Source organism: Rhinatrema bivittatum, chromosome 10 (assembly GCF_901001135.1).
Source record: "Rhinatrema bivittatum chromosome 10, aRhiBiv1.1, whole genome shotgun sequence".
In the NCBI taxonomy this organism is placed as follows: domain Eukaryota; kingdom Metazoa; phylum Chordata; class Amphibia; order Gymnophiona; family Rhinatrematidae; genus Rhinatrema; species Rhinatrema bivittatum.
Window position 1 is genome coordinate 121,829,664 of NC_042624.1, and position 15,679 is coordinate 121,845,342.

The 15,679-nt window shown below is 44.7% G+C and overlaps 1 protein-coding gene across 4 annotated transcripts in view; it reads left to right on the forward strand.

The window, feature by feature from the left end:
- Positions 1–15,679, forward strand: part of LOC115099775 (E3 ubiquitin-protein ligase RNF220-like) — a 207,260-nt gene that overhangs the window by 175,087 nt on the left and 16,494 nt on the right. For all 4 annotated transcript variants that reach the window (XM_029617612.1, XM_029617613.1, XM_029617614.1 and 1 more), the window contains one exon: positions 6,983–7,091. In XM_029617612.1, coding sequence (XP_029473472.1) covers positions 6,983–7,091 — 109 coding nt within the window. The remainder of the gene's footprint in view (positions 1–6,982; positions 7,092–15,679) is intronic.

The following is a 15,679-nucleotide window of genomic DNA, read 5'->3' on the forward strand; positions in this document are numbered from 1 at the left end:
ATGCAGACTCGTGATTCTAGAAAGATTGACATACGTTTTCTGTGCAGGGCTCCATCCAATTATGTCACCCATGTGTGAGGACTGACATCCTGCTGTCCTCTGAGAACACCTGTTACAGGTATGCAACTCTCCCGTATCCATGTTAAAAAGTAACAGAATCTGGTTTCTAAACTAAAAATACGTTGTTTTTTTAAATATCTTTGTCATCTGAGCTTTTTTTGTCTTTGTACTTCTCCCAGTCTGTCCTCTACTCTGATTTTCTCTATCTTCTTCTGATTCTTCTTTCCTAGTCCTCCTGTTACCTTCCATTATGTCTCTTCCTCCAGCTTTCTCTGATGACAGTCTGGTCCACAATGTCACACAAGTGGGTCACTTACTTGCAGGAGACCCATTGCCCCAAATCTCAAGCAGCAGAGAACAGCTCTCTGCTTCCTGCTACAGCCCCTCCCCTCTCAGGCAGCATGCAAGCAACCGGATTAGTTAGTTTATTCCACTTGATAGATCACATTCTTACATAAAACTAAATAGAAGCTGGCACAGTACAATCAACAATAAAACAGTAATCATAAAAAAAATAACTATAAAATAAAAGAAGCTTAAAAAACTAAGAACAAACGATAAAGATAAAAGCAAAAATTGGAGCACAAATTAAAGTACATCAGAGTAGCAAGGGAAGTTAGGCCTCAATCGTCATATGCTTGGCAGAAAAGAAAAGATTTAAGCCTCTTTCTGAAGTTGCTGGAGTCTTTTTCCAGGTGAAGTGCGAGGGGAAGAGAATTGCAGAAGCGAGGAGCTAAGAATCCCAATCTGTTTGAAGGAGGGGATGGATAAGAGGCGAGGCTGAGAGGATCGATGCGAGTGGCCGGGTACATAAGGGCTCAGGAGATTGGCAAAGAAGGATGGACTGTCCCATTGTAGGGCCTAGAACATGAGACTCCCAATTTTGAATTGTATATGAAGTGAAGCTGGTAAGCCATGAAGCACATGTAGTCATGGTGGAACCTGGTCCAATTTCTTTTATTGGCAGCTTTGCAGCTGGGTTTTGAACCTGTTGAAGGTGATGTTTAAAATGGGACGAGAGACCATGATAGCATGCATTGTACTAATCCAAGCAGTTTAGTATAAAGGAGTAGGATAAAGTTTTAAGATCAGCAATGTTCAAGAAAGAGTTTAATCACCGGATGAAGCAAAGGAAGTAGTTTGATCGTCGTATGTGGTAGAAAACCTGAGGCTCAAAACTAAGATCCGAATCGAGTTGGATACCTAAAATGATGACAGCTTCCCTGAGCAGGATGGATATACTGCACATCAGGAGAGATCTGTTTTCTTAAGAAGCCACATTGCCTCAGGGGATTAGGGGAGGAGGTAGTGAGTGTGTGAGAGCTCTTTGCTCCTGTCTGCAGGGGAGGAGAGACTGTGGTGCACCCAACTCCAGCATCGAGGGGGGAGATAGGAATTGGACATCTAATGCTGGGTCCTGACTCTTACAGTCTGGGAAAAAGTGCAGGACGGCTTCTAGGGCCAAGTCTTTAGGCAAATCACGTTCCAAGTAGCACTATCTGAATTATCAATGAGGCTGCTCACCCTGTGAAAATGTTGATAGCAGTAATTTTTTTTTTATGGTTTTGACAGTGCTTGGTTTTGAATGTTAATATTGACCACCCTTAGAAGGCATGGGGGTAACCTGCACAGAGCGGCAGTTATTACCCTTAACAGAAACATGGGGGTAACCTGCAGGGAGCGGCAGTTACTGCCCTTAACAGAAACATGGGGGTAACCTGCACGGAGCGGCAGTTATTACCCTTAACAGAAACATGGGGGTAACCTGCACGGAGCGGCAGTTACTCCCTTAACAGAAACATGGGGGTAACCTGCACGGAGCGGCAGTTATTACCCTTAACAGAAACATGGGGGTAACCTGCAGGGAGCGGCAGTTACTACCCTTAACAGAAACATGGGGGTAACCTGCAGGGAGCGGCAGTTACTGTCCTTAACATAAGGCTTGGGGTAATCTGCACGGAGTGACAGTTACTGCCCTTAACAGAAACATGGGGGTAACCTGCAGGGAGCGGCAGTTATTACCCTTAACAGAAACATGGGGATAACCTGCACGGAGCGGCAGTTACTGCCCTTAACAGAAACATGGAGGTAACCTGCACGGAGCGGCAGTTACTGCCCTTAACAGAAACATGGGGGTAACCTGCAGGGAGCGGCAGTTACTACCCTTAACAGAAACATGGGGGTAACCTGCAGGGAGCAGCAGTTACTACCCTTAACAGAAACATGGGGGTAACCTGCACGGAGCGGCAGTTACTGCCCTTAACAGAAACATGGGGGTTTACCTGCAGGGAGCGGCAGTTATTACCCTTAACAGAAACATGGGGGTAACCTGCACGGAGCGGCAGTTACTGCCCTTAACAGAAACATGGGGGTAACCTGCACGGAGCGGCAGTTACTGCCCTTAACAGAAACATGGGGGTAACCTGCACGGAGCGGCAGTTACTGCCCTTAACAGAAACATGGGGGTAACCTGCACGGAGCGGCAGTTATTACCCTTAACAGAAACATGGGGGTAACCTGCAGGGAGCGGCAGTTACTGCCCTTAACATAAGGCTTGGGGTAACCTGCACAGCGTGGCAGGCTGTCGCAATCAGTGTGGACCTGGACTCTTCCCTCACATACGTGGCAGGGCGGGACACTGTCCTGTAGGTCACAGGAATCACAGTGCACAGTACCACAGAGCCTTATGTTAGCAAAAGACGAGGGGCGAGGTGGCAGTATCCCCTTCCAGCAGTATTTCTGCCCCTTTCTCTCTCTGTCTCATCCTGCTCCCACCAGGCTCTCTGCAGCATGGGTCGCACAAGCTTCCCTGCCCTGTCCCCCAGTCTCTGCTCTGCTGCTCACACTGCGGCACCATCCTGACCTCGGCAGTGGTGTACAAGTTGTGTATTCTTCAGTGTTGGCGCTGTTAAGCAATGTTATCAATGTAGTGTGGGTGCTGTGCTTTAAAGTCACGTTTTTGGCTTTTACTCTTTGGAAATGGGGGGGATCTTGGTGATGGTGTAAGTATGAATATTATTTTTATTTTCCCCTGTCTCATGCTGCATTTTCCTGGGCAGACCTCCTCTTCTAAAGCCAGCAGCAGTCCTGGCTCGTGCCTAAAATACAGCCTTCATCTGTTGCTTCTCTGCACCTTATTCCCAGTTCTCCTTTCTTATATGCTGCACTTTTAAATTGATTGTGGTGCTTGCAATCCTGAGTAGGCTGCACCTGTGGGGCCGCAAGCACCCGTGTGGAGGTTCAGCTGGCAAGAGAATAGCGGATCACTTTATTTAAAATCATTTATAGCCCACATTTAACAAGGAACATTCATAAAATCACATATAGACCACTGCCTGGCCCCCCTCAAGATAAGTCCCAGAATGTGCCCAAACCAGTTAGCCGTCAGTAAGCAGAAGGACCCCCTTCACTCCTTTTTTGGCAGAGGTAAAAGTGCCCACATTGTTCACAGCGTGGATACTTTTACCTGGTGAGGGAATCTGTTTTCCTCAGGACGTTTTCTGCATGCAGAAAACACTTTGAAAGTAACCTCCCTAGACATAAAGATGTGCGCACTTTATAGTACTTCTGTGTCATATTATCCAGTATAAAGAGAGAAAACTACCTGTCACCAGCATTTATATCCAAAGGACAGAACCAAGCTCTGAAGCCAATTTCAATAGTTTTACAAGGGGCCATCATTTGTTGTGTGCCCAAGGGTGTAATCCTCAGTCCCTCTTCATTATTTGAGGGTGGTCATTGTGCTTGGCTTGGCTCTCCTATGTCATAGTGGATATTGACTGATTGTAAATGTTAGGCTGTGTGTGTGTGTGGTTTTTAATTGAAACTCATGCAGCGCGTTTCATTAACTAAATGATGCATAAGCACTGGCTCCTTGCTGTGAGTGTGAAAACGCACACCTCTGAAATGCTACCGAAGGAGCCCCTGGCACAGACAGGAGTCCAAACATGGCTCATGGTATCCATGGTCACGCGAGGTCACTAATGCTTGGATGAAAGTATTTTCAGATTATAAGAGTGGTCTTCACTGGTGGGACTTCAGTAATCTTTGGCCAATAGCCTCTATCACCTCTTTAGCCAAACTCATTGAATCAATTGTTTTACCTCAGTTAAACGAATTTCTCTTAGAACATGACACTTTACTCCCTTGTCAACATGGCTTTCGAAAAGGACATTCAACTGAGACACTACTTCTGTCTTCATTTGACACACTTATCTACGTGGTTTTGATTCAAACACTGGTATTCTTAGACATCTCGGCTGCCTTTGACACTTTTGATCACCAAATTCTCTTGTCCAGTCTTCTTTCCATGGGAATAAATTCAACAGTACTTGAATGGTTTAAGAGCTTTCTATCTAACTGTACCTATCAGGTTAACATTGGTCCACATTCCTCAGCTCCTTACAGCCCGTTCAGGAGTCCCTCAAGGATCTTCGCTTTCCCCAGTCCTCTTCAACATTTACCTAATCCCATTGTGTCACATACTTTCTGCTCTGAATGTTCAATTTAAAGTGTACGCCGACGACATACAGTTTTTCATATCTTACAAATCATCTTGGTCTGAGACTGATTGATAGATGGTTATCTCACAGCTGTCTAAAACTAAACCTCAACAAAACTGAAATACTATTTCTAAGTTCGATTGCTAACCCTTCAAATGGTGTCTCAGTTGTGTGCGTAGGTGTGCTCGGGTCTATATTGGATGCGTGCAAGTTAGGCGCCTCGGCCTGCCCCACGCGTACCACTGGCCGAGAAGGGAAGATGGCACCGACGACCCCCGTGCATAAGATGGTGCCCCCCCCGAGGGTCCCAACGTGTGTGGACCCTTGCGCCGGATCGGGGCCTAGCCCAAGCAAAGCTGCTCAACCCGATCGGTGCTCCCTTCCAACCTCGCCGGGAACGGATTCGGCATGGCAATCCGAGCTCTGGAGACTGGAGACCTGAATTTAAAGATTTTTTTCCTTACCTGGTCTCGGCGCTTACCGATCGTGTGCCGGACGGTCTCCAGCTGCGAGGGGAGAGGGAAATACTTTCACCGTTTTCTGCACTCGCTGCCTTTCAGCCACTCTGGGGACTAAGTCCCCGCTGGGAACCGGCTGCCAGACCAAGGCCCATCTCTGAGGGATATCGGAGATCACCTCAGGAAATCTCGACTGGGGGAGGGACCCTTAGGTATCACCGCAGGAGAGCAGGGCTCGATCTTCCTTGAGGTAAATTTTGTTTCTTCTTTGCTGTAATTCTTAACACTCTTCTAGTGTGTGGGATAGTGTCCGCATCTGCTAGGAGACGGAGAGATACTGAAGAGCTGAGGTCACTGCAGGGGTGGATCTAGAGTGACATCAGCTTTGAAATCTGACTCCGTCTCCCGTCTGCTAACAGAAGAGCACATAACCCACTGGTCCTGAGTCCATCTGTCTACACTAAGGAAAACAAATTATCAGGTAAGTAATTTCTCCAATGGTCCCCCCTGCACACCTTCTCTTAAATGGAACTTCCATACCAATTCTCACTAAAGCTCGAAATCTGGTAGTCTTACTAAACTCAGATTTGTCTATGTCACAACACATTTCTTTAACAGTCAAAAATTCTTTCTTTAAACTGCATCTACTCAAACGCCTACGTCCGCTTTTATTTTTTCATGATTTCCATTTTGTCCTCCAGTCCTTAATCTTCTCAGGATTGGACTACTGTAACGGGACTTCTTGACTCTGCAATCCAACCTTTACAGCTTATACAAAATTCTGCTTCCCTAAGTCATATCACCCCAACACTATGCTCTCTACATTGGTTACCCATCAAATTTAGAATCCTCTATAAAATATTGTCTATTACATAATCCATCCTCGATTTGACTCTGTTCCATTCTCCAGATCTACAAACCATCTAGGCATTTAAGATCTCTAAACAAAAATACACTAGATATCCCTTCAATACGTCTAGCTTGCTTTGATATCACCAGAAAAAGGGTTTTTTTCAGAAGTAGGTCCATTATTATGGAACTCTTTACTGACTCCTCTTCGTCAAATCTCAAAGAATTCAAGAAATCACTAAAAAATACCTATTCTCAAAAGCTTTTGCCATCTCCGACACAAACCTCACTTAATTCCATTATACACAGTTGTTACCACTATTCTGTTTTATTTTTTACTCTCTCGTTTTTTTTTCTCCCTTCCTTTGATTTTAATTAGTTTTTAATATTATCTTATAATGTTTGTCTATTTTATATCATTTTATGTATGTCATTTTCCTACTCTTATTTTTCATTTGTTTTGTCTTTTAATTTATTGTAAACTGTTTTGTCCAATATTTTATTGCTATATAAATAACTTAAAATAAATATATAGAATGTATATAGCCTTGGGCGTATGACACACGATTTCTGTGGCCACACTCTATTGGATTTGTCTGTTGGAGAGCTTCAGGGGTGTGGGGGGTTTCATTTGTGTTTAATCTGGAGACCGTTCTATTATATATTAGAATACCCATGAACCCACTACTTTTTTATTTTACTTTTTTTTAATTTCCTTCTTCAAATTTGCTCTTTGGCGGTTCATGCTGTATTAAATCCTTTGTGTGTCAAGGAGGTTGTGATGAAGATCTGCTATTCAGCAGTTTGTGCCTTGTGTCCGTGTTACCTCTGTATGGGGTTCAGATGATGAGCAGCATGGGAGCACCCTTTATTTGCTTTGATTCAAAATGTTGGTGGAAATTGTAAAAAAAAAAAAAAAAACAACTTTCAAGAATAAAATCTCCAATGAAATGATAGTAAGATAGGCATGAAGAAGATGGTGCCTTTTGTTTAACTACCAAAAAAAGTATACTGCTTTAATATGCTGCTTGTTGGGCTGCTGCCGCCGCCATGAGCGTGTGCCCGGAGCAGCAGGACGTGCCAGCCTGACCTGACTCTGTGTTGTTCTTGCAGAATTACAGAAGATTCCACGGTGACAACGCTTGAAGCACTAAAGGCTCGTATCCGTGAGTTAGAAAGACAGCTCTCCCGCGGGGACCGCTATAAATGTCTCATTTGCATGGTGAGCAGTGTTCCAGCCATGGCAATCAATAAGCAAACGTCTTGGTACATTGTGTGGGAGACAAAAGGAGGGGAGGGCATCTAGCAAACACCTCTTACAAAAGTGGCTTCTATTTGTGGTTTTTTTGCATTGGGAAAAATGCCCCTGACTTTTGACTTGAATAAGTGTGTCATCCTATGTGTGGTTCTTTGTGTGCTGTGTGTGTTTCTATGTTCCGAGAAGTTTTGTGCCTTCCTTTGCCCCTCGGCCTCCCGAAAGGAAGGGCTGCAGCTCCATCTAATGGCCCACAGCTTGCAAGCATTCAGCAGCCCTGAAATCTGGATCCCACATGCATTTGTTGCTGCTGCCTGTCTGGCAGCCCCCACCGGAGGCCTGCCTCTTTCAGGCACGAGGTTTGTTGAGCAGCGCATGAAGAGGGCTCTTTCACCGCACAGCCTCTGCAGCTCCCGCCCAAGGAACACATGGGGGACATCCTAGGAATTTCTGAAATTCCTACTGAGTAGGCATGGCAGTTCCCCCACCGTGTTCCTTGGTTCATTTCCTTCTGCCAAGAGGAATGGGCATTGCTTTGACCCCTTAGCATATTTGTTCTCTTTTTTGAAGGCTATTTTGGCTTTTCTACTCCATTTTCAATGTTTTTCGGGCCCTTTTGGCTTCCTAGCTTACTAGTTTTGTTTTTATTCCCATCTAGTTTTGATTTTTTTGCGGTTACTCTACTCCTCCAGGCCTCTTGGTGTATCCTATGTTTTCATACATTGGGGTTTTGTCTTTTCCTCTTCAGAATTTCTTCCTTTAATTTTACACTGTTGGAAAAGGTCAGCGACGTCCAGTTCCATCCAGATTGCATGCAGGAAATGTCCCATTACTGCTCTGATCCAGTCATCTGGGAGAGAAGTCACAGTGCATCTCCTTGTAACATCTGCTGAAAGAGCCACACGAGGCAGTTACTCCCTCATCTTGAAGATTTGAAGAAAACGTCCAGGCCCACTGAAGCAGCAGCAAATCACTGATCTGCTGGAGGCCTGGAGCAGCGTGGAAAAGGCATCAAAGCAATGCACTCTTGTAGTCTTTCCAATTCACATGTTAGCAAATGGAGGAGCTTTGCTCTCTGCTGGGACTGCGAGACTTAAGAGGCTTTCTCATGTCCTGAATAAAAACTGCAGGAAGATTGATTTCTGTACAACCTTTAGCTGTAAAAATGTATGAAGGGAGGCTTCCGATGAAGAAACCCATCAAGCCACCTCCAGTGTGGTATGAAGTTGCTTCCAGGTCAGAGGTTATCTGCTTCATACTGTTTCCTCATAACATCCAAACGCCCTGCCTAAGCTCATGAGGGATTTTCACCTCAGCCAGCCTGTCATCTTGAAACCTTTGCTTTCCAGCACCACAACCACGTGCTAGAAAACGTAAACACAAGTCCTAGGCTGGTTGGATTGAAAATAGAAAGCCTTCCCAGCTGTTTGGGCTTTTTGCCTCAACAAGCCTGGGATTTCTGGGTCTAATTGGATAACAAATCACCTACTCGTTGCCTGCGCCCTTGCTGGTCTGACCTTGGAGAGGCAAATCAGGTTAGCCTCTACTGAAAAGATCTGCAAGGCTGTGACCTGGAACTCAGTCTACTCCTTCGCAGGCGTTACTGCCTAGATATTGACTCCCCGCATGATGGTAGCTTTGATGTAGGGCCCATTATAGAGAATGTGGATTGTCTTCCTAATCTGCAAAAGTGTACATCTGCATATCGAACTATAATAAAGAGGAAATTAAGCTCCACCCCTCCCTGTACTCTCCAGTTCTGCCCTCTCTCTCTCTCTCTCTCACTTTGAAACTTGAGCCCATCCTAGAAGAGAAACATTGGTGGCAGTGGACAGCACAATCTACCCACCCATCCCCAGATCTTCTCACTCGGGAGGAGGGGCCGCGTCCTCCCTTCTCTCCTGCTGGCGCCTGAATGGCGCACATTGAGCCCCCTGGTTCATAGCATGACGTGGAGGAGGGAGGATGCACCAGAGATACTGCAAGGCCACCATCCTCCTACTACTACTGTTTGGCCAATAGGCGCTGGTGAGTGAAGGAGTCCAGGGGTGGGGGAGGGGCAGGGGCTGGGTAGGGAAAGAATGAACTGAAAGATCACAGGGTGGGGGAAGAGACCAAACCGATTGGAGGGGGTGGAGAAGTGAGTGGACCAGGAGAGTGAGTGAATGAACCGGGGTGAGGAGTTCATGGGGTGGGAAGAGGGAGTGAACCAAGAGGAGGGAGGGGTTCATGAGGGGAGGATGGAACCAGCGTGAGGGAGGAAGGGAAAGAAGGTGAGTGAAAGAGGGGAAGTGTGGGAAGGGGAGGGAACCAGGGTATGTGAGAAGATTGGGTGGGGGGAGGAAATGAAAGAGAGTGAGGGGATGTAAGGGGCTTTGGAAGGGGGTAAGGGAAACGGGATGGGGTGCATTTCCTTCACAGTATCTTCCCATCATTGGATGGGCTTTTAGTGCATGCGTGTGTCTGTGTCACTCTCGGTCCCGCTCAGAAAGCAGATTTGCACTGCCTTTTCAGGTTATGTAATGCTTGATTTTGGATCATTAAGCTTTCCTCTGTGTCCCACCCAAAATTGTCCTTTTAGAAATCATAGTTAATGTTAAAATACAATATAAATTCTTTTCACCTTTAACATGTTCCCGGCAGGTGCACAAGCTGCTTTTCCAAACACTGTCTGTCACCGTGTAACAGCATGAGGATGCCTCTCTCCCTGTCAGTCTTAGTATATTTTATGAAACACTGATCTTTTTCAGTCAAAAAGAGTTCACCACCCTTAGCAGTTCTGTTTCTTCTTTTTCCTCTTCTTGGAAGGCAACTTGTAGCTAGAGCCAAAGGTAGGCGACTCCAGTCCTGGAGTGCCACAAACAGCTCTGTTTTTCAGGTCCTCGTCAATGAATATGCATGAGGTAGATTTTCTTGCACTGCCTCCACTATATACAAATATGTCTTGTGCATATTCATTGGGGATGTCCTGAAAGCACTCCAGGGCCAGAGTTGTCTTCCCCTGAAGCAAAGTTACTTCTCTCTAACAGGTGGTCTCTGAAGACAGCAGATCACTAGTTGTGAATAATTTCCCTTCTCCTAGGACAAACAGGATGATAGTCCTCACAAATGGGTGACATCAACAGATGGAGCCTGGCATGGAAAACGTTTCTCAGAGTTTCTAGACACTTTGGCTGGTACACTGAGCATGCCCAGCATGCCACTATCCGTGCAGCCACGCGGGGTCCCTCTTCAGTCTCATTTTTTCCGCAAAGCAGTTGCCTCGTGGTCTAGGAGCTCTCCAAAATTTTTTTCAAAATACTCTTCTATCGCAGATTTTCCTCTATTTCTCCTCTGCGTGGGGGTCCCTCTTGCTATCGTTTCCCCTGGTGTATCAGTAGGTACATTTATCTCTCGTTCTTTGTGGTCAGTTCCCAAGTGTGTCGCCTCCCAGTGGCCACCAGCCATCGACCACTTGCCGGCTTCTTGTTATGGCGTCGGAAGCTGCATCAAAGTGCACTCAGTTAGGACTATGGCAGTGTCAGTGTGCACTTTCATGTGGTCCCCTTCAGATCTGCAAGGCTGCGATGTGGAGCTCCCTGCACCCGTTCACCACCCATTACTGTTTGGACAAGGATGTTCAACAAGACAGTACCTTTGGCCAGTCTGTCCTTTGTAATTTCTTCCAAGTATAAGAACCCAACTCTCCCTACCTAGGGCCCAGTATCTGGTTCTTGCTGCCTCCCATTGCATTCCACAGCACTTCGGTTATGCCCATTGGCACATGGTTTAGTACTGTTGGTCCTGTTATTGCCAAGGGCAGCGTGCAGCTTGGTATTCACCCATCTGTGAGGACTACCATTCTGCTTGTCCTAGGAGAAAGCAGAGTTGCTTACCTGTAACAAGTGTTCTCCTAGGACAGCAGGATGTTAGTCCTCAGGAATCCCCCTGCCACTCCGCGGAGTTGAGTTCGCTGTCGGTTTGTTGTTTTATTTTTCATTCGTCTTTTTCGCTAAGTTACGAGACTGAAGAGAGACCCCGTGTGGAAAGTGGCATGCTGGGCTCCATCTGATGATGTCACCCATCTGTGAGAACTAACATCCTGCTGTTCTAGAACAACACCTGTTACGGGTAAGCAACTCTGCTTTCTCGTCTTCTGGAGCTGAGATTATTAGCTTAATTACAGACCCAAGGCATTTCACACAGTCATGCTCAGTAGGAATTTCAGAAAATCCTAGAGAGTTCTAAATCATCCTTTGTGCCAGCAACAATAGCGTCATCCATGTGTAATGTGTCATCCACTGTTATAAGATAACCCTTGTTACAGGTAATCAGCTTTGCTCTCTGATGAGCATTGGCTTTAATGGGTCACTTGTAAGCAGTGAGTGTATGTTGGCAAGGTGCCCTAGGTAAGGAGGAAGCTAGACATTGATATGCACAGAATTCCATCCAGTTTGCTCTGCAAAGATTGCACAAGCATAGCCTTACCCAAGTCAGTTGTGAGGTGCATTTTGCCTGTTGTCGACCATGAGTCTGTCCATCAGTCTGCAATGTTGGAACTTGGAAACTAGTGAATGGACTTGGCTGAAATTTGGCATAGAGAATCAAGTCTGAAAGTTGTCAGGGATCAGATAACCTCAGATCAATGGGTCCTGAAGATTACTCAGAAGGAATATGCATTGGAATTAGCAAATCAAATTCAGGAAGCTTATGTGATCTTGCCATGTGGAACACCCACAAACAAATTGGCAGTCAAAACCATACTAAACAATCTGTTGATGATGAAGGCAATATGCCCAGTTCCATTTCAGGAGCAAAGAAAAGCATACTATTCTTTATATTTCATGATTCAAATAAACACTGGAACATTCAGACCAATTCTGGAGGTAAAGGGAGTGAACAGAAGCCTACACATGCCACTTTTTGTATGGAGAGTCTACATTTGGTCATTTTGTCTGTATAGCAAGATGAATTTCTAATGTCACTAGACTATCAGAGGCATATTTTCATATTCCCATCCAGGAAGATCATCTAAAATATCTTTGTTTATGTTTAATGGGAGAATATTACCAATTCAGGGCACTCCCTTTCAGATTGGCAATGGCTCTTTCACCAAACTAATGGTGGTGGTAGCAGCATTTTTAGGAAAAGGTATTATGGTTATCCATATGTGGTCAATTGGTTGATCAGAGCAGAATCTTAAAGTATCACAGTATCTAAAAGAGCAGTATGGTTTTTAGAAAATCTGTAGGCTGGGTAATCAATTATGCAAAAAAGCAATCTTATCCCACCCAGTATCTGGACATCTAATTCAATACCAAGGAAGGTTGTCTTGTGTATTACTGACTTCAAAGAGGGTGACCAAGATAATCTAACAAGTAAACAAATTCTCAACACAAATCGCTCCAAGAGCATGAGACTACTTTCAACTGCTCAGGACAATGGTAGCAACTCTAGACTTAGTGCCATTGGCCAGAGCTTGCAAGAGTCCTCTATAGAATTCTCCTCTTTTCCCTTGGTCTCCTCAGAAACTCAAGATTGAGTGTTCTCTTCTTCCTAGTCAAATGTGAGAGACTCTGATTTGGTGGTCAGAGATAAAGAATATATTAAGGGGTGTGAGCCTAGAAGCACCATTATGGATTTTAGTTACCACAGATGTGAGTCTAACAAGTTAGGGAGCACATTGTCAACATCAAGTTGTTCAGGATTAATGGAAAAGGAAAAAAGTCATTTGGTTAATCAAAAGATTAGAACCCCGAAAACCTGCTCCTGCGTGCGCCGAGCCAGCCCCGGGACGCATGTATGTCCCGGGGCTTTGAAAAAGGGGTGGGAAGGGGGCAAGGTCGTGGTGCAGGTCCAGGGGTGGGACCGAGGCCTCCGGCACAGCGGCTATGTCGAGGGATGGCGCGCCGGCAGCTGGCTGGCGTTTGCAAGATATGCCTGCCTTAAATAATTGAAACAAGGTGGGGGGGTTTAGGTAGGACTGGGGGGTGGGGGGAGCGGAAGAAAAGTTCCCTCCGAGGGAGGCCTTGGAGGGAACGGGGAAAGCCGTCGGGGCTCCGCTAGGGCTTGGCGTGCAAGGTGCACCCCCTTGCGCGCGCCAGATTTTGTAACATGCCAGGCAGCGCGCGCAGATTTTAAAATCTACCCCATTGTGAAGGTGAGAACAGGGAAAATACTATGCGACAATGCAACTGCAGTAGCACATGTGAAGAAAGAGGTGGAACTGCAAAGTCAAGGAATATCAAAGGAGACAAATCTCTGCTTCAGGTGGGCAGAAAAAAATATTTTACAGATTTCAGAACCGTACTTTGCAGCTCAAGTAAGTCTACATAAAAATCTTCTGGAGTTAGGAGTAGGAATTCGGTCAGAAGCCTTTCAAAAGATATTGAATTGAAGTGGCAGACCTCAGATGGATCTTCTGTTTCTATTTCTTAAAATGTATTGCCCACGCTCTTCACACAAAAGGTGCAAGACAAATCTTATGGCAATACGCAAAATTCCATCAGTTTTAGAGTAGGCGCAAACATTATGGAAGGGAAGGGATAGATACATTGGCCAAAATTGGATCTAATGTATGTTTTCCCATCATTTCCATTGATAGAAAGAACAATAAGAAAAATTGAAAAGGAAAAAGAGTAGCATCAGATTGGCCAAGGAAGCCATGGTATGCAAACCTAATGAGGCTACAAATCAGTCACCCTCTAAATGAACACCAAGGTCCAAGGATAATGGAAGATAATCTGTCTCTTATTATTAAGTTATTCTTTTATACTTTTATTGATTGTTCTTTTTTATTAGTAGAATAAGAGCTTTGGTATTTTGTATGACTGTAATTTGGTTTTTTTTCTTTTTATAAGAAACTGTAAACAGGTGTGAAGGTTAACACCAAACATTGGTATATAAACTTTGATTAAATAAATATATCAACGTGTATGGCATTTATTTGAGGAACATCGCAAAGATTGTTCAGTATCCCCTCAGTGGGTAGATATACCAAATATTTTATATTTTTTAAAGTAATGTTTAGGAAAGGATCTAGCAAATTCTTTAAAAGTTCAAGTAGCAGCAATATCTATAGGGATCCATTTTTTAATTTTACCCAAAATTCAGTAATAATTCATCCAGTTCCTTCATTTTTACCAAAAGTGATTTCATATTTTCATTTAAATCAATCTATGTCACTACCAACATTTTCTAAGGAGGAATATAAAGGAAAATAATAAACGTTTGAGGTATCTGGATGTACAACATATCCTTATCAAGGGCCGGATTTTAAAAGGGTTACGCGCACCGGGCCTATTTTAAAAAGGCCCGGCGATGCGCGGTTGCGGGGCCAGAGGCCTCCGACATACTGGCCATTGCCGCTGTGTCGGAGGATCGCATGCCAGCAGGCTGCCGGCACACGCAACTTGCGCCTGCCCAGAGGCAGGCACAAAAAGTAAGACAAGTCAGGGGGGGGGTTAGAGTAGGGGAAGGGGTGGGAAGGTTAGGGGGGATGGAGGAAGGCAGCGTGGCTCGGCGTGCACAAGTTGCACAATTATGCATCCCCTTGCGCACGCCGACCCTGGATTTTATAACATGCGTGTGCACCAGCTAGCGCACGCACTTCTTTGAAGCTATCTTAGCAGGATGGATTAAGGAAACTGTATCTTTCAGACCCATTGCTACATTAACATCCCTAGCTAAGCTGATTGAATCGGTAGTGTTATCTCAATTATAAAATTATCTGTCAGAAAATGACATACTACACACAAACCAACATGGATTTCGCAAGGGTCACTCCACTGAAACTCTTCTGTTGACTTCATTTGACACTATATTTCGGGCTTTTGATTCTTACACAGATCACATCATTGTTTTCTTAGATATTTCCGCAGCTTTTGATACTGTTGATCACCAAATTCTCATCTCCATTCTCAAATCTATAGGTATTTTGGGTGCTGTATTACAATGGTTTATTTCATTTTTGTCTGATCGCATTCAACAAGTCAATATAAACAATCATTCTTCTGAACCATACTCTATTGCATCGGGTGTTCCACAAGGTTCTTCTCTATCCCCTATTCTCTTCAACATCTATCTACTACCTCTTTGCCGCATCTTAGCCTCACTAAACATACAATTCAAAATCTACGCCGATGACATACAGTTTATGGTACCATACAACACCTCTTGGACTCACACATTATCCTTAGTATCTTTATACCTCACGACTATTGACACATGGCTCTCTCACAATAGACTAAAACTAAATCCAAAAAAAACAGAAATAGTCCACCTCTCATCAATTACAGATTCATCCATAGGACCCCCCCTCAATTAGTATTTAACGGTATCACTATCCCCATCTCCAAATCTGCAAAAAATTTAGGTATAACCATTAAAGCTGCCTCAGGGGCAATTCAATCGGCAGGATTTGAAAAATTGCCTGCTGGGCTGTTGTCACATGTCACACTGTAGCAAATATTAGTTCCTTAATTACAAGATGGAATGAAAAAGATCTTTAGCTTGATTTTGGAGAGGAAGACTTGCATTCACGCGCGTGAATGGGCGGCTGGCGTGAACCGCTCAAC